The sequence below is a fragment of the Odocoileus virginianus genome, chromosome 22, assembly GCF_023699985.2.
Source record: "Odocoileus virginianus isolate 20LAN1187 ecotype Illinois chromosome 22, Ovbor_1.2, whole genome shotgun sequence".
In the NCBI taxonomy this organism is placed as follows: domain Eukaryota; kingdom Metazoa; phylum Chordata; class Mammalia; order Artiodactyla; family Cervidae; genus Odocoileus; species Odocoileus virginianus.
Window position 1 is genome coordinate 9715096 of NC_069695.1, and position 23453 is coordinate 9738548.

The following is a 23453-nucleotide window of genomic DNA, read 5'->3' on the forward strand; positions in this document are numbered from 1 at the left end:
TGCTGGGGCTCCAGTTGCATCCCTGGTCAGGGAGTTAGAACCCACAGGCTGCAGCCGAGGATCCCATGTATGCAACTAAGACCCAGTGTAGCCAAATAAATAAATAAACATTTTTAAATAAATAAAAATTTTAAAAGACCTGTAACTTTCTATTCTGATTACCCCTGTTGATTTTTTTTAATTGAAAGCAATAAATACATTTCATAAGAAAAATTCAAACTACACAAAAAGGTATACATTTGAACTAAAAGCTTCTTTCTTCCCCCAGTTATTCTTCTCCAAAGAGACTCCTGTTGATTTCTTGAGTGTCTTGGAAGAAAAAAAGGGCTATATCAGATTTCTTTTAAAAATTTTACAAGGGGTAGAATATATTCTACTCTGAACCTTGTCTTTTTTACTTAGTAATATATCTTGAACATTTCTTTACATCAGCACATGTAGATCTACAGTGGCCAGGACTTGAAAAAGTCAGTTTTCATTCCAGTTCCAAAGAAAGGCAATGCTAAAGAATGCTCAAACTACCGCACAATTGCACTTATCTCACATGCTAGCAAAGTAATGCTCAAAATTCTCCAAGCCAGACTTCAACAGTATGTGAACCGTGAACTTCCAGATGTTCAAGTTGGTTTTAGAAAAGGCAGAGGAACCAGAGATCAAATTGCCAACATCTGCTGGGTCATCGTAAAAATAAGAGAGTTCCAAAAAAAACATCTATATCTGCTTTATTGATTATGCCAAAGCCTTTGACTGTGTGGATCACCACAGTGTGGAAAATTCTGAAAGAGATGGGCATACCAGACCACCTGGCCTGCCTCTTGAGAAACCTGTATGCAGGTCAGGAGGCAACAGTTAGAACTGGACATGGAACAACAGACTGGTTCCAAATCGGGAAAGGAGTACGTCAAGGCTGTATATTATCACTCTGCTTATTTAACTTATATGCAGAGTACATCATGAGAAACGCTGGGCTGAATGAAGCACAGGCTGGAATCAAGATTTCTGGGAGAAGTATCAGTCACCTCAGATATGCAGATGACACCACCCTTACGGCAGAAAGTGAAGAACCAAAGAGCCTCTTGGTGAAAGTGAAAGAGGAGAGTGAAAAAGTTGGCTTAAAGCTCAACATTCAGTAAACTAAGATCATGGCATCCGGTCCCATCACTTCATGGCAAATAGATGGGGAAACAATGGAAACAATGACAGACTTTATTTTTGGGGGCTCCAAAATCACTGCAGATGGTGACTGCAGCCATGAAATTAAAAGACGCTTACTTCTTGGAAACAAAGTTATGACCAACCTAGACAGCATATTAAAAAGCAGAGACATTACTTTGCCAACAAAGGTCCATCTAGTCAAGGCTATGGTTTTTCCAGTAGTCGTGTATGGATGTGAGAGTTGAACTATAAAGAAAGCTGAGCACCAAAGAATTGATGCTTTTGAATTATGGTGTTGGAGAAGAGTCTTGAGAGTCCCTTGGACTGCAAGGAGATCCAACCAGTCCATCCTAAGGGAAATCAGTCCTGAATATCCATTGGAAGGACTGATGCTGAAGCTGAAACTCCAATACTTTGGCCACTTGATGCAAAGAGCTGACTCATTTGAAAAGACCCTGATGCTGGGAAAGATTGAAGGTGGGAGGAAAAGGGGACGACAGAGGATGAGATGGTTGGATGGCATCACCGATTCAATGGACATGAGTTTGAGTAAACTCCGAGAGCTGGTGATGGACAGGGAGACCTGGCGTGCTACAGTCCATGGGGTTGCAAAGGGTCAGACATGACTGATTGATTGACTGAACAGAACCGACCTGATAAATCTACTTTTTTATTGCTGTAAGTTTCCCTAGAATTCCATTATACAAACGTGCCCTAAATTTTTATTTAAACTGTCCCCTACCGATGGACATCACAACAATCCTTTTGCTATTACAAAAAAAGTTTCTATCAGCAATTTTTAACATATATCCTGATGTTGTTCTTCATATATATTTATAAGGTAACCAGGGTTAATGTGGGCGTCCCAGGTGGCGCTAGTGGTAAAGAACCTTCCTGGCAATGCAGGAGACATAAGAAACGTTGGTTTGATCCCTGGATCAGGAAGATCCCCTGGAGGAGGGCATGGCAATCCACTCCAGTATTCTTGCCTGGAGAATCCCCATGGACAGAGGAACCTGACAGGCTACAGTCCATGGAATCACAAAGAGTCGGACACAACTGAAGCCACTGAACATGCAGGCAGGCAGGGCTAACGTAGACAGCTGTACAAGCTGTACACTACACAAAGTGACTCCTTTGTACGGACACAAATCACTTTGTAGACGTCATAACTTTAGTTTTTTAATTTTTCATTTTATTTAAAGATTTTTTATTGGCCTATAGTTGATTTACAATGTTGTGTTAGTTTCAGGTGGATGTCACAACTGCAAATACTTATTATGATAATTTTCTGGCAGATAAACATAAAACGTCTTGAGGAAGAAATCCTTTTTCTCTAATTTACAAAAAATCATCTCTGCCCTGAGTGAACAACGAGCAACAGAATTGCTGAGTCAAAGGGCACATGGGGGCTTCCTGGTGGCTCAGTGGGAAAGAATCTGCCTGCTCGTGCAGGGGACAAAGGTTTGATCCCTGGTCCGGGAACAATCTCCCATGCCTCGGAGCAACTAAGACTGTGGGCCGCAACAGTTGAGCCTGCACTCTAGAGCCTGGGAGCTGCAACTACCAAAGCCCACATGCCCTAGGGCCCGTGTTCCACAACAAGAGAAGCCATGGCAATGAGCAGCTCATGCACCAGTAACTAGGGAGTAGCCCCTGCTCCCCACAACTAGAGAAAGTCTGAGTGCCGCAGCGAAGACCCAGCAAAGCCAGGGCAAAACTGGGTGATTTGCTTGCTACCTCCTTCCCCTTCCTTCCAGGGGACCATCTAATGTATCATTTCTCGAAGGAACACAGACCAGCAGGAAAGAGAAGCAGCTGCTCTAGAACCTAAAAGCCTCCAGACTTGATTCCTAGACAGATGTGTGTTGATCAAACTGACTTCTTTTGTTCTTCTCTGGAGGGATTAAGTGAACAGTATCAGGAAAGGTGTAGGAATACTGTGATGGAGCTATGGTGGGATGTTGGTATTGTGGGATCAAAGACGGAATTGTTGAAATACATCTGTTGCGGGCTATTTGAAAGAGTGCTCTAGTACTATAATTTTCGCCAGTCTCTCAAAGAAGAGTCAACCGTTCCCAGTCGCAGCCTGGATCTCTTTCTTTCTTTTTCTTTAAATGTTTGACCCCATCCCATGACATGTGTGGTCTTCGTTCCCCTGACCAGTATCACCAGTATCGAACTTGCAGTGGCAGACAGCCTTAACCCCTGGGCTGCCGGGAAAGTCCCCCAGCCTGGGTGCCTAACCCAGCCCACGTTACAGAGTGCTTCTGAATGTGGATGTGTTGTTCTGCTGGCCAAACTGTGACCGAGGTCTTTCTCATTGTCATCAAATGGCAAAGGTCAAGGGTGAGAGAAGGGAAGACCGCAGAAGGCGGAATGGCCTGTAGAGGTGAGTGGCCGAACCCTCCAACGACTGTGGCTGCTCAGAGCAGGAGAGGAAGCCCGGTCCATCAACCAGCTTGGAGTCTTTGGGCAAGACCCCTATTCACTCTACCAGCCCCTCACCCTCCCTGCTGTCGAAGAGGCCTGAGAGCGATCCCTTTCCTAGGACTGTGGGAGACAACACTACGGAGAGCATGAGAACGCCTGGGGATGTGAAAAGCAGGGAGAATGTGACCTGTGATCATGTTGGTGGGCTTGATCTGACTCTCAGGCTATCTATTGTTTCAATTCTCTGCCGCAGTGAGGCTCCTGGGGCTCTCTCCCTGGGCCCTTGCAGAAACAGGAAACGAACACAAAAACTTTTCAAAGTTTGCAAAACAGCATGGCCTACAATGAATCTCTAGCAACTATCAGGGATAGATAGCCTAAAAAGGCCTTATGATGCATTTCCCACTAGTGATAAAATGTCAATCTGCTCTATGTTTCATCTTCAAGGACAAAAACGCAATTGACGGCCAGCCCCGAGCTTGTTTAAAGGACTGCGATGTTCCTGGGAGTAATCACTTGTCTTTCACCAGGATGAGTTCCGAGGAGGAGGCCTCATCACCCAGCTCAGGTAAGACAGCACGGAATATTTTCTGGATTCAACCAATTCTATGCAACACTGTCGCTCAACACAGTTCATTGATTGCTATAGATTGAACCAGTTGGGCTGGGAAATGTTCACATATTTCTAGGATTATTTTTGCAAGTAGTAGGGGTTTTGGTGACGGTGTGGGGGTACTGGTGACGGTGTGGGTAATTAATGTCTCAGCTAGGAAAGATGTTTAAACTTGAACTCTTAAAAAAGAAGAAGAATCGGCCTGCTAACTCAGGTTCAATCGCTGGGTCTGGAAAATCCCCTAAAGAAGGAAATGGCAACCTGCTCCAGTATTCTTGCCTGGGAAATCCCATACATAGACAGAGGAGCCTGTCCATGGGGTCATAAACAAACAAACAAACAAAAAACTTGAACTTCTTCTTTTTTTACTTTTATTTGCACTTACTTTATGCTGAATTTATTCCTGCACCATAAGGTTTTGCTTCTTCCGTTTCTTCTGGGGCATGGTTTTCTTCTGTGCAACCATCTGCCCTTTTTCAGTAAGGCTCACTGGCCAGTGGCAGGATTCATGCGGGTTAATCTGACTGTGAGCTTTGTAAACCCAGAGGCATACCCTGGGGCTTTGCTCACCTGGATGAGTTCAGCGCCCAGTGAGAAGTGACATCAGATTAGTTCAGGGTCACTCTCTGCGCATTAAAGCATTTTCGGCAAACACGCAGCACTCTAGGGTCCACCAACCCTGTGCCAGCCCTCTTGGCCTGGGCGTTCGGCCACTGGGACGACGGAGGGGCACACGTTGCTTCTGCAAAGTGACATCTTTCACAGACTTGCCGGCTTTTCAGATACGCACACTTCGATGATCTGGGCAGTGAACATGAAGATTTGAACCTCTGGATTTGCATGACTCTGTGGGTTTTCTGGGTTGAGTAGCAAACTGTTTTCCGAGATCATCTCAGGCTACTTAACAGAAAAGTTGGAACATATTCTTGCTTTCAGTACTGACACTGACTGTCAAGTGATATAGTCAGGAAAACAGACCGCAGGGCAGCCAGATGCTGGGCTGGACAAGGAAACGGCTGAGAGCAGCTTCTTGCTCTTGGTTGGTAGAACTGGAGAGACTTCGTAGGGAGGCTCCTGCCTCCCTGTGCCTGAAGGGATTTAAAGGGGGAGAAACCCTGTGCTTCTCCTCCTGCTATCTATTGTATTCAAAGATTTGAAACAAAAAGTTGCTTTTGTATTAAAATAAACCAGCTCTGTAGTAGAAAGTGAAAAGTGAAAATCGCTCAGTTGTGTCCAACACTTTGTGGCCCCCATAGACTCTACAGTCCATGGAATTCTCCAGGTCAGTCTTCCGGAGTGGGCAGCCTTTCCCTTCTCCAGGGGATCTTCCCAACCCAGGGATCGAACCCGAGGCTAGCCTGAGGGACTGCTCTTTGTCCCCTCCTCTCCTGGGCCCTTAACTCCTACAGACACGGAAGACCAAGTCTTCTCTCTGCCCTCTGCGGTCTCCAGAGGGCACCTGGGAGCGCTCTGCCTTGCTGAAACCAGGAGCTCCACGAGCAACTGAAGAACAAGGGAAGATTGGATGAGAAACTGGCATTCCTAATTTGTGACTGAGCAGGCAGCTGATTAGATTTCTTTTTAGAAGTGAAAATCAAGGGAGAGTTTGGCCTGACCTTGGAGGTATTTCCTGAAAGAAGATGAGAGGGAAGAAACTCAAAACCATCCCTTTTAGGCAAGTTTCCTGATGTGAGCACGCACAAGGCAGAGGGAGGGTCTTCTGAGCATCCTGACCCCAAAGAGGAAACCGTATTGATCGCTGCCAGCCATTTGTCCTCATGTGCCAAGTCTAAGTCGACAGTGAATTGCTGACCAATTTAGTTCTGCCTGTTGTCTTTTTCATCAGTAACAGCAGACTCAATAATTACCCTCTTTGATTTTTCCAGAGGCATCAGCCCCTGAACTCCCGACAATAAGGAAATATTAATTGAGAGTGAAAATAGAGTTGTTAAACAATAAAATGAAATAATTACAGTATGTGAAGGATATTGTGTCATAAGTACATCAATCTGTTGCAATCGAATTATCAAAGAGGCTTCTAATTCCCAGAAGAGCTGTGCTGTGTCCCAAGGCCATGTTAGGTGAACCTTTGTTGCTTCGGCATTATGTCTTGGTCTGGATGCTTCCCAGGTTTTGCTGTGTCTGGGACTCTCTGAGGTCGTTGGCTGTGTCCATGCTCTTTGTGGGAAGTGTTTAACAGAGCAGAATTTGGATCAGCAAGCCTCCTGAGTACCAACTCTGGTTGGGCCCAGATTTTCTCTATAACTTGAAGCCAAACAGGCAAACTTGTCTGCCTTTTGTTTTCCCGTTTGGCAAATGAGGAACACATTACTTCTCTACCAAATGTTTCAACACCTGCATACAAAGAAACTTTAGACCTGAGGGGTTATTAATAGTCTGTCTGTTGTATTTCCGTCCAGGGGGCAGGGGGGCAGGTATATTTCAGTCCCGAGTCACCTGTGAGACTTGGCCGAGAATCCTGACACTTGCATCATAGATTTTATTTCTCCATCTGCTTCTGTGGCCTGGCTTAATTTTATCTGTTTTTGGTCACCCTAAGCACTGCATAGATTAGTTCACTGCAAGGATATAACCTCTTCAATCTCATTCCCACTCTTGGCAGATAATCCAACTCTGGTCTTCCTGAGAAGATAGAGGCTGATTTGGGTGAATCAAACTTGCTCATTCTTCTCATTTTCACGTTGATGCATCTCCATCTCTGTGGTTGTCTCCCAGTTTCAGATAAAAATTGAGGAGTGGGGCTCGGGAGGGTCCTCTCCCCCACCCCCCAGAGCTAACTCTCTCCTCTGTCCCCTTGATCCCTCCGTTCAGCTGTTCTTATCTTACTATTTACTGCTTGCACTACCTACCTCTTAGGTCTCCTTTGCAACAGTTTTGAAACATATCCAAGCTGTATTCTATTTTAAAATCACCCAGCAACACCGGAGTGCCTTTCTTGACCTTGCTGTCTCCTCTAGTCTCTTTATTGCCTTCCTTTTGTAGTAAGATGCCTTCATTCCTCTCTCTCTTCCCCAGCTCTGTAGTCTGGCTTCTTTTCCCTGTTGAAACTGCATTTTCAGAGGTCATCTGGGTGCCCGTGTATGCCCAAAGAGGCTTTTGTTTTAGCCTCATTCTTATTTTCTCAAGGCATCTGTTTTCTCTCCCTCTGCTTTGTCTTCCAAACTTCCACTCTGATATATTTCAGTTTATATTTGTCCACCTGTCACCCAGTTAGATTTCCCAAACTTGCCCACTGCCCAGTATCATGGCTAAGGGTCTAAGCTCTGACATGAGCCCACTTGTGGTTGAATTCTCACTCTGCTACTAATTAACCATGTGACCTTGAGCAAGGTCATCCCTGTGCCTCAATTTCCCCATTACGAAAATGAGGATCATAATTAAGAGTACTAACCTAAGAATCAAACAAGATGGTCTGCGCACTATCTACCCCAGTGTTTGGCACTCAGAAATATTCAATAAACATTACCTATTAGCATAACCAGAAGCTCCTGGAACTTTAAAAAAATAGAACTTTTTCCTTTTTTCCACACGTTGCCCAAGTTACCCAACACATACTCAGACAGTAAATAATTATCAACAAATAGATTTATGCACTTGGGTGGAGAGTCCAGGGAAGAAAGAATGATGGAAGGGAGGCTCTTTAATTGCACAAGGACTTTTTATACACAGGCTTTTTTGTTTGGCTTGGTTTTCCCAATAAATCATTTACATTATTGAGAGTTCAAATCAGTCCTTTCAGGACCTGTTTGCTGGGCAGGAAGCGACATCAACGGTCAACGCTCTGGCTGCTGGTGCAGCCATCAGTCACAATGAAGCTGCCTGGCCGGGAACACAGTGTCCCGTCCTGAGATTCAAAACTATTCCAACTGGATTAGGGAGGGAAGCGCCGCAGCGCCTGCCGTTCGCAGGGGCTCCCTGGAACCGGTCCACTGAGCGATGCCGCCATCTAGCGTCCGCCCCCGGGATCGCGGCTGGGCAGGGCCCTCTCATTCCGCGCAGGCGAAGGAGCCTCAGAATTGCAGTCCTTTCTTTAGAAACTGTGGGTGGGACTCGGAGTGAGGGGCGGATAAGTGGCAAACACAGCACAGAGAGGTGGGAAAACACCTCATCCCGGCCTGGGGAAGGAAAGGATCCAAGGGGGCTTGTGTCTACCTAGGACAGGGCTGTGGTTATCAGAGGTCGGCCCCCTCCCCCACTTCAAGCCCATCTAAACTTTGATTTGTGTAGTTTTCCCTCATCTGAGTCTCACTTTCCAGCACTCTGCGCTGACCCGTTATCCTGAACAGACCCTGCTTCTCGTTCCCTTTCTTCTATGTTAGGAATTCAGGGCTGGGAAAATTGAGCCGAGTCATCCCATCTGGCGGCCACCCCGGGAACAGCAGCTCTGCGCGGTGACCCGGCCTCCGGCCGCACCTGCCGCATCGCCACGTGACCGCAGGTAAGGGCCGGCTCCCGGCTGGGGCCACCGGGCTGCGGCTGGAAGAGGCCACGGCCCACTTGCATCCCCAGACCTTTCTGGAATGTCACTTGGGTCACCACATCAGAGAGTTGATATTCCCTTTGTAAAACTGTAGTAGGCGATTTGATGAAGACTTTTTTCTTTTCTTTTCACAAACTATGCTATCTATCTATGACCAATAGATTATAGATTATTCTATTCAGATCATTGTATTAAGAGCTTTAGATGAGGGTGGGGCTGAAAAGATACCGATGCTTCAAACTCAAGTGTCTCAGTGGTGTGTCCTTACCTGGCCAGCACTCAGGACATCGTCTAGGAGCTGGATACAGGCTTAGAACACAGTCACGGGAAGTGTAGTTTTGGCATCTGAAACTCCTCTCTGCTAGTAGCTATTTTACTTTGAGTTGTTTATGGTCTAACCAGGTGGCTCAGTGGTAAAGAATCTGTCTGCCATGCAGAGGAGATGCAGGAGACCGGGTCCGATCCCTGGGTGGGGAAGATCCGCTGGAGGAGGAAATAGCAACCCACTCCAGTATCCTTTCCTGGAGAATCCCATTAACAGTAGCCTGGTGGGCTACAGTTCATAGGGTCGCACGACACGACTGAAGTGACTAAGCCTGCACACATAGACATAGGTTGTTTATATTACTCTAAACTTCAGTTTCTCCTCTAAAGTGGGCATAAGTAAACCTATCTGTCAAAATTATTGTAAAGGTTAAATGAAATAAAACAAAGACTTCTTATTTGAAAGATTGGGAATGGATTTTAGGGAGCTTATGGTTGAAGGAGTGAATTACTGATATAAAACATGACATCAAATATTTTACCTTAAAAGGTAGAATTTCCCAGTTTTTAATGTGGGGCCATGGCTTTTTCTTTGAATGTAGAATCCTCCAGGGGGTGTTTTTTGAGCTTTTTTGCATAAGCCACATGCAATAACACTGCATCTGTGAGGTCTAGGTTGGGTTTATTTCAATGTAGTGAGAAATTAAAGACATCTGGGAAGACTCAGGTAAAATAACTTTCTGTCCGAACATTCCAATTTAACACTGTTTTCAAACTTCTGTCCACCCACACAAATCTTAATTGGACAGCATTTTTTTTAGCTGCTTCCCCATTGTTGAAACCTCCCAACACAGAAACAACTCCCTTTCTCATATTTCATCAGTTTCTATAATAGTGAAAATTCACAGTTACAGTAACAAGTACAGCTGTTATAAACTGATTCTTGGTAAGCACAAGAGGACTAACGCAGCAGAAGTTAAGCGAGTACTATGAGCCGCAAGCACTGGTGTGTATGTACCATTCGCAGAGGGCCTGCAGAATATGGTTAACCTAGCAAGTCGGTTCAGTAGAGGTCAGCTAAACAGCCTCTCCTGCAATGCATACAAAGTGCTAAATATAGTGCCTAGCATACACAAGTGTCCAGTAGTGGTAGTACTAATATTATTATTATCATTAATAACTTCAGTGTTGGAAGGATTGTTGCAAACCTACCAATTTCTTTCCCTCTCCCTCATTTAACAGATAAGAATTGTGGTCTTCATAGTATAGCTTTTAGTTTTAATGAGTTAAAAGATTATTGATTACAAACCTAACATTTTGAGTCAGAAGGAATTAAATTTGCAGAGGCATTTGGGAGTCAGCCTAAAGGGCAAAATTCATCTAAGTCATGTCTGTTCAGGAAGACCAGGTAAGACCACAACAGGGCCATGAAGACAAGCTTCAGGGTTGCTGTGACGGTGAAACTGTCCCCATCGGGGGCAGGTCATCAGCACAGAAGGAAGGACTTTCCAGACGGGGAAGAATTCATTGAAGAACATGCACAGGGGCGAACAAAACTCCAAGCAGAGCCTGGCCTTAGGCTCAAGGCGTTCAGGTGTCCTCCGGACTGAGAGGACTCAGTCATGCTAGACAAGGCATCTGAGTCACCCAGCAGAAGAACCCAACTCTCATAGCGAAGAACGGCTGTTTGGGGCCAGTGGGCTTATGAGTGGAATTATGAACACCTATGGAGAAGGAAATGGCAACCCACTCTGGTATTCTTGCCTGGGAAATCCCATGGACAAAGGGGCCTGGTGGGCTATGGAGTTAGACGTGACAGCAATTAAATCGGAGAAGGAAATGGCAACCCACACTCCAATATTCTTGCCTGGAGAATCCCGTGGACAGAGGAGCCTGGTGGGCTGCTGTCCCTGGAGCCACACAGAGTTGGACACAACTGAAGCGATTTAGCATGCATGCATGCGTGAACACCTAAGTCTTCAAATCCACACACTCTGTTTCTTCATAGTTTGTTTATAGCATTCCTCTTGGAGATTCTGTCTTGCAGCAGGTGGAGACGATCCTTTTGTTTGATTGGTTTGGGTTGAAAGGGCTTAATTTGCTGAGAGGAGGAGGGAGGCAGGCAGCAAGGCAGGTGGGTGAAGGGAGGCGTTTGAGAGGCCACAAGCTCGGGAGACAAAACTCAGGTGAAGGGCTCAGCAGCCCCAAAGTAACTTTTACGTTTGTTGTATTTTTTAAAACAAACCTTTAAGAATAGTATCCAAGAGGTATGTCCAAGTCACAGCCTGTACAGCTTGGCCTGATTTTAATTTTATTTTGAAAGAGAAATTCAATGTGCAGCCTTAAGTGAGTGGAGTTTGCCACTTCTGGAGTTGGTTAATTTCCTCCTGAATATTCCAGAGGTTCTTCTACGCCAGCTGTGTGGACCGTCACCAGGCATTTTGTAAATGCAATCAGGCCCTCCGCTCCCTGGGACTCTGATCCCGTAATTATAGAGCAGGGCTGGCACTTCTAACAAGTACTCCGGGGCATCCCGACATAAGAGGCCCAGCCAATACGGTGAGAAATGCTTTGCTTTCTCCACCCCAAAGATGGAGATGAGCCCTGACACCTTGAGATTAAACAAGATCACAGTTTTTCTCTTCTAATGGGAAGGTGGGAGTTGGTGAGCTACTGTGGGGCCCTGTGTTTTTCTAAACACAACTGAATCCCCCAAGCAGGGTGCTCAACCTCACATGCTCTGCTCAGCTTGAGAGCCTTCCACGGCCTTAAATTCTATTAGGTGTGCCTCTTAAGAAACGACAAGGCTGGGACTTCCCTGGTAGTCCGGTGGCTAAGAGTCTGCCTGCCAGTGCAGGGGAAACGGGTTCGATCCCTGGTCCAGGAGGATCCCACATACCATGGGGCAACTAAGCCTGTGTGCCACAACTTTTGTGCCTGTGTACTGTGCTCTGAAGCCCATGCAGCCTAGGGCCCTCTAGCCGCAACTAGCGAGTAGGCTCTGCTCATAGCAACTGGAGAAAACCTGCCTGCAACAACAAAGACCCAGTGTAGCCAAAAATAAATCAATAGATAAGTTTTTAAGAAAGAGGTGAGGCCTTTCCCTTCTGAGGCCTGGGGAAGCGGCCTGGGTGGTGAAAGCCGTCAGCTGTGCTGTGCCAATCCTGCAAGAGAGGCCAGAGTGAAGACCAGGGAAGCAGGTTGGCTTTCCTTCCTTCGGGCATGATGGGGAGAAGCTTCAGGCATGATTTTCTTATGCCTCGGAACAGGGACACCAGCTGTTTGTTACTGAGGCCTGTGCCCTCCTTGGGGAGTGACCATCAGCTCGAGGGAACTTTCTTCTTCTAAGGACATACCCACGGCTCAGCGCCCGTAGGCTCTGATCCAAAGCATTCAGCCTGAGGAGTGGCAGGTTCCTTTGATAAAAAAGGTTGTGTCCAGAAATTACCCAGAAAAGAACAACCAAGCATGTTGTTGTGTTTTTTTTTTTTTTTTTTGCCTCAGTGCAAATTTTTAAATCCCTTCATTCTGGAAGGGGATGACGAAGTAGTACTGTGGTTTTTTTTTTTTAAAGGCCCTGGATCTCAACATGTGGCGGTGCCTGGACTGGGACCATCCCAGCATCACTTGAGAGCTGATTACAAATGCAGATCGATGGGTCCTGCCTCAGGTGTACGGAATCAGAAACCCTGGGGACGGGCTCTGGGAACCTGTGTTTTAACAGGTCCTCCAGGTGATTCCGATGTGCACTTAGGTGTGAGAACCACTGGCTCAGTGCGAAGTGTATGGGAACACCTTTATTCAAGAAACAAAAACCATCTTGCTAGGGGACTTCCCTGGTCCAGTGGTTAAGACTCCACTCTTCCAATGCAGCCGGTGTGGGTTTGATCCCTGGTCGGGGAACTAAGATCCCACATGCCACGTTGCCGTAAAAAAGAAAAAAATCTTGCTAGTTAGTGGGAGTGCAGTGTTTGGGGGTGGGAGGGGGTGGGGGTTTGGAGTCCCTCATTGCAGTGGTGAGGGGAGGTGTGCTGTCCAGGGATGAAGGAGCAATAGAGACAGCGGTTACAGGGTGAAGAGGTGTCTTCATGGGTCTCCTGAGTATCTTCTGCCTAAGAGAGCATTACTAAAACCAGCTTGGGTTGGGGTAGGGGGGCAAAGATGATGGAGAAACCAAATCCCCATGTACCTTCAGGTCATAGTCAAATGTTCCGAAGCACAGCTGTTTAACAGGACTGGGTTCTAAGCAGTCACCTGCGTTAAATAAATTCAGAACTCTAGCAAAATTAGCAGGGCCAACTTGTCCTGGCTTGCCCAGGACTTTTCGGCTGTTAGCTCTGAAAGTCCCATGTCCCAGGAAACCCATCAGGGCCAAGCCCCAGTGTGATTTTTTTTGCATACCACTGATCTATTCTCCAGTTCTTCGGTGCGTACTGACTGGGTGCCCCACAATTCATTTCCATTTAGATCAGTTCAGTTCAACTCAAACACTATCTACTTGGAGAGAGCATCAGATCCCACAGGTTAAGGGCTCAGTCCCCATACTTTAGAGGCCAATCCCAAGTCCAGGTTTTCACCAGAGCTTGTGACCAGCCAGCTGTAGACTGAGGGTTCCCATAGCCCACCTCTTGGTTCGATTAATTTGCTAGAGCAGCTCGTAAAACTCAGAGGAACATTTTACTTCCTGAATCACGGGTTTATTATAAAAGGATATAACTTAGAAACAGCCAGATGGAAGAGATGCACAGGGCAAGACGTGGAGAAAGGGCAAGGAGCTTCCCTGCCTCTCCAAGTACACAACCCTCCCTAAAGCTCCATGTGGTCACCAATCTGGAAGCTCTCCATCCTTTTGGGGTTTTGTGGAGGCCTCTTTACCTAGGCACGGTTGATCAAATCATTCACCACTGGTTACTGAACTCAAACTCTAGCCCTCTCCTCCTAGGAGAAGAGGCGGTGAGACTGAAAGTTCCAGCCCTCTGATCACTGGATTGGTTCCCCTGACAACCAGCCCCCACCTTTAGATGATTTAGGGCCACCTCATTAGCATAAGAGAAGATGCTTTTATGGTTCTAATCACTTAGGGAATTCCAAGGGTTTTAGGACCTCTGTGCCAGGAATGGGGCCAAGACCAAATATATGTTTTTTCTTATAAATCACAATATCACCAGGGCAAAACAAGATGATTGGTCACTAGTCTATTCAGTAACTGCACATTGGAATTACTTGGTGAGTTTTTAAAAAAATACTCATTCCCAGGCCCACCTCCAGAGATGATGGTAGACTTGGTCTGGGGTGTAACTGCTGCTGCTGCTGCTGAGTCACTTCAGTCGTGTCCGACTCTGTGCGACCCCACAGACGGCAGCCCACCAGGCTCCCCCATCCCTGGGATTCTCCAGGCAAGAACACTGGAGTGGGTTGCCATTTCCTTCTCCAATGCATGAAAGTGAAAAGTGAGAGTGAAGTCGCTCAGTCGTGTCTGACTTAGCGACCCCATGGACTGCAGCCCACCAGGCTCCTCCGTCCATGGGATTCTCCAGGCAAGAGCACTGGAGAGGGGTGCCATTGCCTTCTCCACTGGGTGTAGACAGGGCATTAAATGTTTCAAAGTTCCTTAGGTGATTCCAACATGAGCAGGGTTGAGAACCACTCTAGCTACATGCCTGTCAATTCTACTAAAAATTTTTTTAAAAACCAAAACAAAGGTTAATGGTTTTGACGAAGCTGAACCCCAACTGCACACTATACACAAAAATTGACTCAAAATGGATGAACAGTCTAAGAGTTAAAACCATAAAAATCTTAGAAAACATAGGGGTAAATATTTGTGACTGGATTTTGTAGTGAATTCTTAGATATAACACTTGAAAGCCTGAACAACAATGACAACAACAAAAATGGTTAGACTTTGTTAAAACTAAAAACTATTGTGCATAAAACCATTATCAAGAAAACAAAAAGACAATGTACTGAATGGGAAAAATATTTGTGAATCAAATGTCCAATAAGGGTCTGTGCTGTGCTAAGTCACATCAGTCGTGTGTGATTCTGTGACCCCATGGACTGTACCTACCAGGCTTCTCTGTCCATGGGATTCTCCAAGCAAGAATACTGGAGGGGGTTGCCATGCCCTCCACCAGAGGATCTTCCCAACCCAGGGATTGAACCCATGCTTCTCACGTCTCCTACTTTGGCAGGCGGGTTCTTTACCACTACACCACCTGGGGAGCCCTTGATAAGGGTCTAGTATCCAGAGTGTGGGGCTTCCCTGGTGCCTCAGATGGTAAAGAATCTGCCTGCAATGTGGGAGACCCAGGTTCAATCCCTGGGTTGTGAAGATCCAAGGAGGACATGGCAACTCACTCCAGTTTTGTTGTCTGGAGAATCCCTATGGACAGAGGGCCTGGCAGGTTACAGTCCCTGGGGTCACAAAGAGTCGGACACCATTGAGCCACTAGGCACACGCATGCACACATCCAGAATATGTAAAGAGCTCTACAACTAAAGAACAAAAAGATAGACCAACTCAATTAAAAAATAGGCAAAGGATTTTAATAGACGTTTCTCTGATAAAGGTATGCAAACTACAGACAAACATACTAAAAGATGCCAGTAGTCATTTAAAAAGTGCTAATCAAACCCAGAAGGGCAAACCACTTCACACCCACTAGGATGAATGTAATAATAATTTTTAAAAACTGGAAACTAAACTTTTGGTGATGTGGGAAGATTGGAACTCTTGCACATTATAGCCACTGTGGAAAACAGTTTGGCAGTTCCTCCAAAAGTTAAACATAGACTCACCATGGTGATGGTTTAGTCGCTAAGTCATGTCTAACTCTTGTGAACCCCATGGACTGTAGCCCGCCAGCCTCTTCTGTCCATGGGATTCTCCAGGCAAGAATACTGGAGTGCGTTGCCATTTCCTTCTCTGGGAGATCTCCCCGACCCAGGAGTCATACCCAAGTCTCCTACATTGCTGGTAGATTCTTTACCGACTGAGCTATGAGGGAAGCCCATTTAGAATCACTGTATGACTCAGCAATTCCAGTCCTGGGTATATACCAAGAATTGAAAGCAATCGCTCAAACACTTCTACACCATTGTTCATAGAAGTGCTATTCGAAGTACCCAGAAGGTGAAAACAACCCAGTGTCCATCAAAAGATGAAATGTGGCCTTTCCATACCATGAAATATTACCTAGACATGAACAGGAATAAAGTACCAGTATGTGCGACAACGTGGGTAAACCTCAAAAACATCCTGCCAAGAGAAAGAAGCCAGACCCAAGAGGCCATAGTATTGTTTGATTCCATTTATATTAAATATTCAGAATTAGGTAAATTCGTAGAGACAGAAATCCAATTAATGGTTGCCAGGACTGGGCGGGGAGGGTAGAATGGTGATTTCTTAATGGGTATGGGATTTTCTTTGATGAAAACGTTTTAGGACCTGATAAAGTTGGTGGTTGCACAGCGTTATTAAAATAGTTAATTGTATGTTACATGGATTTCATCTAAAAAGAAATCAATGGCTCACTCATATACAAATTAAAACTAAATTAAATTTAATTACATAATTAAACTAATCAAATTTAACTTAATATTACAATTAAAACTATAAACTCTCTAGTCAGTCCTTCACGGCTGGCCTTAAACTACTTCCTGATGCCTTATCTTTTACCACTTTCCTGTTTTAATTGTTATTATTACCTCTCCTAGGAAACATACTACATGGAATCCTACTGGAATCTCGATGTGTGCAGTATGCTTCAGCCTTTCCTTTAAAGCTCTCTTGCATGCAGTGGGACATCTCTACCAGCACTTCTAGTGCATAGCCTTTTCTTATCCCTGTAGCTTCCAACTTTGCATCCTTGCTCTCAAAGCGTGGTACTAGGGATTGGCAGCCTTGATGTTACCTGGGAGCTTACAAGAAAGGCAGAAAACCCCACCCCAGACCCCCTGAGTCTGAATCCACATTTTAACAAGTTCCTCTGATAACTCATGTCTGATAACTCACGTCTGAGAAGCACTGGTTTACACCAGTGGGTCTCAAAGCAGGCTGCAGATCAGAATCACTTTGCAAGCTGTCTTTATTTATAATGTATTGGGTTGGCCAAAAAGTTTGTTTGGGTTTTTGGCCAACCCGATATATTTTAAATAATATACACACGTGGTAAAATTGCAAGCTGTATAGAAACAAAGAAGAACAAAGAGCTTGGCTTAGCACCTGGTTCTTCAAGGAATAAGCCCTAACCCACTGCAGGCTTTGACCGAGGGTGCACTCCCAGAGGTGGTATCTCACTGTGGTTTTGATCTATGTTTCCCTGATGATTTGTGATGCCGGAGTTGCTCTTTATCTTCCGAAGTGACTGGCCCATCTCCTTGGTGACAGCTTCCCCAGGACAAACCTCAAGGATGCTGCTTCTATAAAGGAGCACCTGGCACTGGGCTTTGAGTGTCTGTGGCTCATATGATGATTTGTTCTTTTTTCAGTTCCATGGACCAAACACCGGGAAGAATGCTGGGCGAGCCCCTTTCCAGCCCCACCACCCAGTCCAAGAAGAAAAGCACATCAGTGATGTCTTTCTTTTCCAAGGTCTGAGACAAATTATTATGAACAAATGGCCTGTCTCAGCAGCCACTTTGCGATACGTGTGCTTGCGGGTTCTTTCCATTCCTTCTACTGAGGTGCCTCTTCTGAAAAAAGTTTGATGGCAGCTCTTAACACGAATGAATTGTTTGTAGGATAACAAGAAGATGAGTTGGGAAGAATTTAGCTTGCTGTGAACTTAATGATAATAATATAGAATGAACTGCAATGAATATTCAGAAATACTGATGAGCCTTGGTAATCACACAAACACCAAATAGGACTGTGGGTCTCGTCTCCAGCCCCATCCCACACCCTCTATTAAGGATAATTAGGATCTTGCCTGAGTCTTGCATTGTCTTGGTTCTGACTCCAACACATTGCCATGTTCTGTGATGCCCAGGACAACATGCCCTTCTTGGTATCAGGGCTCAAATCTCTAATGTCCCATCTCTTGCCTGACAGAGTTTAGACCTTGAAGTCCAGATTTCTGCATCAGCCACATAGTGCTTCCCAATGTGCATTATTTATGCATTTCTTTTCCTAATCTTCATTGCTCAGATGCTCGCATTCTGGGGTAGGACATCTTTCAGGTGCCCTGAAATGCTTGTAGATGTGCTTTGCTAATTGTGTCAAAGGCTCTTGAGAGGTAGAGTGAAATGAGCACTGAGAATTGACCCTGGGATTTAGTCCTACCGGGGACAGAGAGTGGGGGAAGGGGTATGGGTGCCATTAGCCTGATGGGTGAAGGTTCAAGAAAGAATGGAGAGGAGGAGCTGGAGAAAGTGAATATAGACACGTTTTTCAAGGTTTAGCTACAAGGTGGAGCAGAAAAACAAGAGCCATGAGAGAAAGAAGGTCAAGGAAACCCTTCTTTGGGACTTGGGGAACACAGCTTCCCCTGTCCCATTAAAGAGATTGGGCTTCTCAGATCACATGAATGCTCCTAAAGCCCCGTTGTCTCAGCTCTGTCACATGCACAGCTGCCCAGACACTCCTCTCTGTAATCCCCCCAAACCTACCTCAACATAAGCTCTGCATCGTTTTTCTCCACCCCCTTTTCTCTTCCTCCCGTCTTTCCTCCAATACATAGATTAAACAATATATTCCCAGCAAAAGCCAGGTGTCTTTAGACAGAGAAAGAAGGAGTAAAATCAAGCAGCAAAACAGGTCTTTTTTACAGGGAGGGATTAGGGTTGGCGATGGGTAGGGTGTCACTCTGAACACTTCCAAATCAATATATTTTTGACCCACCACCTAGGTCTCTTGGAACCTGAGGCTTCAGAAGCAGGAACCTCTGAAGAATGTGTTTTTCATCTTGGCAGAGACAGCCCGGGACCCCAGTGTTAAAAAGCGTCATATGGTGATGAGAGGCCTGGGAACCATGGCCTGTGAGACCCCGGACAAGGTAGGAAGGGCAGGGGGCGCTCGGCCAGCCCTCGTGGCCTGGAGTTCCCAGGACTGGGGGTCCACTGCTGTGTAATGGATCTCCATGGCCTGGCATTCATATCTTGCCGTTTTCTTGGGTCAAGAGTCCAGGTACCGTTCAGCTGGGTCCTCTGCCCAGGGGCCTGCAAGGCTGCCATCAAGGTGTGGGCCAGATTGCATTCCTTTCTGAAGTTCAGGGTCATCTTCCAAGCTTTGGGAGCTGTTGGAAGAATTTAGTTCTTTTCCGGTTGTAGAACTAAGGTCCCTCTTTCCTTGCTGACTGGTCGTCCTCGGCTCCCAGAGGCCGCCCTCACACAGCATGGCAGCTTAGTTCTTCATGGTCAGCAGGAGAGTGTCTCCCCGTCCTGTCTGCCTTGGGATCTAAGGGAACCATGGAATGACATCCATCACCACCGTGACGTTTGAGAGGTCAGAAGCTCTCAGAGTCCCTGGCTCCTCCCACCCTCAAGGGCAAGAGACTGTCCAGAGGCTCATGTGACTCCGTTGGGGTCAGTTCAGGGTCATCATTCCTCAGGATCATCAGTCTTGGGATACAGAACCTCAGGCAAGGTTAACACACGGCTGGACATCACCCTTCAGTGAATTTAATTTTTCTAAGAATTTATGTTTAGTAAAAGAATTTAATTTTTCTAAGAATTTATGTTTGTTTAGGAAAAGATGTTTTCCCCACTTCTTCCTTCAGCATCTGTCAACTTCAGTGCCATTTCGTCTCATCCGCTGTCAAAGTCCCTGATAGGCCATCGGTCCCTAGGTCACCCAGCCCACCACCCTCCGTTACGTGCCCTCCCCAGCCTCACCCACCCACAGGGCCAGGCTCCAAATTGCTCTTTCCATTCTTCCAAGGCCGAACTGGGCTCTTGGGTCAGATTATTGAAAGCATTTGTTATTTTGCTGAGAGTTATTGCATCCCGTGCTGAAGAAAGCCACGACCTCTTAGTCCAAGCCCCAGGTTATTGGATGATTGGAAGTGGAGTTGCTTTCCAAGCCATGCGGAGCGATTGCTGTGCTGCTAACACTTTCCAAACCTTGCTAACAGGTGAGAAAGTATAAGAAGATTATCCTAGACCTGCTGGTGCACGGTCTGTATGACCCAGTGAGCTCTGAAGTCATCCATGAAAGCATGAAGACCCTGACCATCATCCTGGGCAAGATGCAGGGGAAAGCCCTGGGCTCCTTCTTCATAGACATCACCCTCCAGACCCGGACTCTGCTCGATGATGTAAGTGAGACGACGCGGGAAGATTCCAGGTTCTTAAAGTCACATGTGAGCCCCCGGTGGTGCGTTGCTCAGGAAACAAGGCCTCTGCTATTCACTAGTTATGAAGAAATTGTGGCTCAGCTGGTAAAGAATCTGCCTGCCATGCGGGAGACCTGGGTTCGATCCCTGGGTTGGGAAGATCCCCTGGAGAAGGGAAAGGCTACTCACTCCAGTATTCTGGCCTGGAGAATTCCATGGACTGTATAGTCCATGGGATTGCAAAGAGTCAGACATGACTGAGCGGCTTTCACTTTCAACTTTCTTGTTGAGAGACTGGTACTGTGCTGGGGGTTATGGAAGACATATAAAGATATGTAGGATTCCATCACCACCCCTCAAGGAGTGTTCGTCGTGATAGAACCGTGAGTGTATACACCCTTAACAATGATGACACCCACGTGTGTTCAATGGTTTCTTACAAATGTGATATCAGAGTAGCTCCTGTTTAGTGAGCTCCTACTGCAGGCATGTCGCCAGGCAGTGAGCATGGATTGTCTCATCCTCACGATAACCCGGTGCGGCAGGCGCTGTTACCTTCACTTTACAGAGGAAGAAACCAAGGCCCCGAAAGGTTAGATAGCTTGCCCAGGGATCATGGAGCGAGTCAGTGGGTATGAAACTAGGCCCTCTGCTTAGGGCCTGCACTTTTTTTTTTCTGTTTTTTAAAAAAACTTTTTTAAATTGAATTCTGTTTTTATTGAGGTATAGTTGATTTACAATACTAGTTTCAGGCACGCAGCATAGTGATTCAGCATTTTTACAGTTTACACTCCATTAAAAGTTGTTACAAGATAATGGTTGTAATTCTTAGTACAGTATATCCTTGTTGCTTATCTATTTATTATTTTAATTTTTAAAATTGATTTTTAACTGGAGGACACTTGCTTTACAATCAGGGCCTGCCCTCTTAACTGCTGGGTGACAAGGCAGGCTGAACAAAAAGTGCCTGGACACAGAATGCGAGGACTCAGGAGCTGATCAGTTAGCTTACCGTAGTTACACACACACAGAGGAAGGCAAGACCTGTGGACAGGGAACAGACCTTGCATTTACTCACAGAGCATCTTGCATGAGTTACGCACAGCTGATTCCCCAGCAGTAACTCTGTGAGAGCTGGGTGACTGCACCCCACGGGAGGAAGAGAAACCCGTAAAGTATGGGGCTTGAAGCTTATGAGTAGCTGCTGGGACATTTGTCTCCCTTCCTGCTCAGGGAGACAGAGAGGCCTGTGCTCTGGGATGTGAACCAGGGCTCTCTGGGGTGGGGAGGGAGGTCTCCGCTCCACCTCCCTGGAGTATTAAGCAGGTATCTCCAGGGAGGTGTCTCTAAGTCTCTCTGGAGGTGCCATCTTAATCACCAGGGCTTGTTTGCCACGCGATCTTGAGGGGTGGGGGGGGGGGGTGGGGCACAGCATAAGCCTTTGTTCTAGAATTCCAGGCATGAGAGTCCCTGAAAGGAGTGTTCAGCCTTAAGGAAGAAGGGAGGGATATTTTAAATAGGACCGGGGATCGGGGCATCAATCCTAATTTGTCGAGTCTCGGGAATGTCATTGAGCACACGTGGGCGTCAGCGTCATCAGGGCTCCATTACGGTGAACCCTCCTGGGGGGGGGGCGGGGGTGATGGAATCCTGTGTGTGTGTACCTGGTGGGCAAAGATGGGTCTTGAAAGAGGGAGGATTCTTTGTGCACATCAGCAACCACGGTTCCGGCAAACTGGATTTCCTCCGGAGAGGAGCAGTTAGGGGTTAAGGTGGTGGTGGTGGGGGGGGGTTACGAGGACTTCGAAGAGGAGGAGCCGGGGAGGACGAGGGCCTCGAGGAGGAGGACTTCGAGGAGGAGGAGCCGGGGAGGACGAGGACCTCGAGGGCCTCGGGGGAAACCCCTCAGTCCCCTTTCCCAGCGCATTTGCTTCGGGAGTTCTGCTGCAGACCCTCCCGTGGGAGTGTTGTGTAATACATAAACAAACACTTAAGGACACTGAATCTGAGAGGTGAAAAATGGAATTCCAAGTAGTTTCTGGCCCCACGTTTCTTGGTTAAGGGAGTATGAGCTCTTTTTATCAGCTCCATCTTGTGACTGAGGAAACTGAGGCTGCGGGGGTCAAGGAACTTACCCTAGGTCTGGCTTTAAGGAGTAAAGAGGTAACCCATTTTCCCATGCAATCATTTTTTAAAGCCTGGTAGACTGTGATTTTTGATCAGAGAGCCCTTGTCGTGGTGAAACCTGGGGATACTCATGGGGAGCTCTGACAGTTTGTAACTCTGTCAGAGCATCCTTCCCTGCCTGCCTGTGCTGTGTCCCCGTCAGATGACTGTCAGACTCCTGGGGGGACAGACATCCCCTTACACACCTCTGTACATCTCATAGCAGTAGGGTAGTGCTTCAGGTAGAGTCAGGACTCAATGAGCACTAGCTGAATTGAATTAAGCGCACACACACTGGTAGAACAGTGGAGAAAGTGCAACACTAAAGCAATTTCTGTATGTGTCACATGTGCTAAACATTGTTTCACAAGAGATCAGTGGTGTCGATTCTTGCTGAATGTCTGTGTCCCCCCAGTTCTAGGTGAGGAGGCCTGTCCCAGTCCAGTTCCCTCTGGTTCACCTGGAGCTGGTGAGGATCAGGAAACATTGATTTATTCCTTCACCATGAGTCAGGAGACTGGGTTACCACTCTGGTTCTCTGTTCCCTCATCCTGTGACTCTGGGCAAATCCCTGCTGTCTCCTCACCTGGGCAGGAAAATGCTTGGACCAGACAGCTCCCTGGGGAGATGGAGAAAGGACTGAAGCTGCTGACCTGCAGTCAGGGACACACCAGGCAATCGGATCCAGAGCTGGAGAGCTGGCAGAATGTCAGGAAAGAAACAATGGCTTCTGCTGCATGTGGGAGAATTCAGACCAAAGTAAAGAGAGATGGCCTGGCAAAAATGCTGGGAGTATTAACAGGCACTGGGTCATATGACACAGCACCCCCCCACCCCCCCAAAAAAAACCTCATTTTGGATTGACATGGAAAAGAGCTCCCAGAGAGATTGATGAAAAATAAAAGTGCCTAACAGTGGAATGGTCCATGTCCATTTGTGTAAAAATGTGGGAAAGGGCTATATAATAATATATATTTTATTTTTTCCTTCTTAATTTTCCAGAGGGCTGCATACAAAATATATGACTTTGTGGGGAGGGAACTTT

General features: G+C 46.4%; 1 protein-coding gene across 6 annotated transcripts in view; it reads left to right on the forward strand.

Moving 5' to 3' along the window:
• MRO (maestro) overlaps nucleotides 1-23453 on the forward strand; it is a 79469-nt gene that overhangs the window by 52462 nt on the left and 3554 nt on the right. Inside the window, exons 2-6 of one of the 6 annotated variants that reach the window (XM_070452518.1) lie at nucleotides 4036-4156; nucleotides 8542-8660; nucleotides 17460-17562; nucleotides 18818-18964; nucleotides 20042-20224. In XM_070452518.1, the coding sequence (XP_070308619.1) occupies nucleotides 17464-17562; nucleotides 18818-18964; nucleotides 20042-20224 (429 nt within the window). In that variant the 5' untranslated portion in view covers nucleotides 4036-4156; nucleotides 8542-8660; nucleotides 17460-17463. Of the gene's footprint in view, nucleotides 1-4035; nucleotides 4157-8067; nucleotides 8661-17459; nucleotides 17563-18817; nucleotides 18965-20041; nucleotides 20225-23453 lie in introns of those variants that run through there. The other 5 variants (XM_070452520.1, XM_070452521.1, XM_070452522.1 and 2 more) reach the window with 5 other exon arrangements.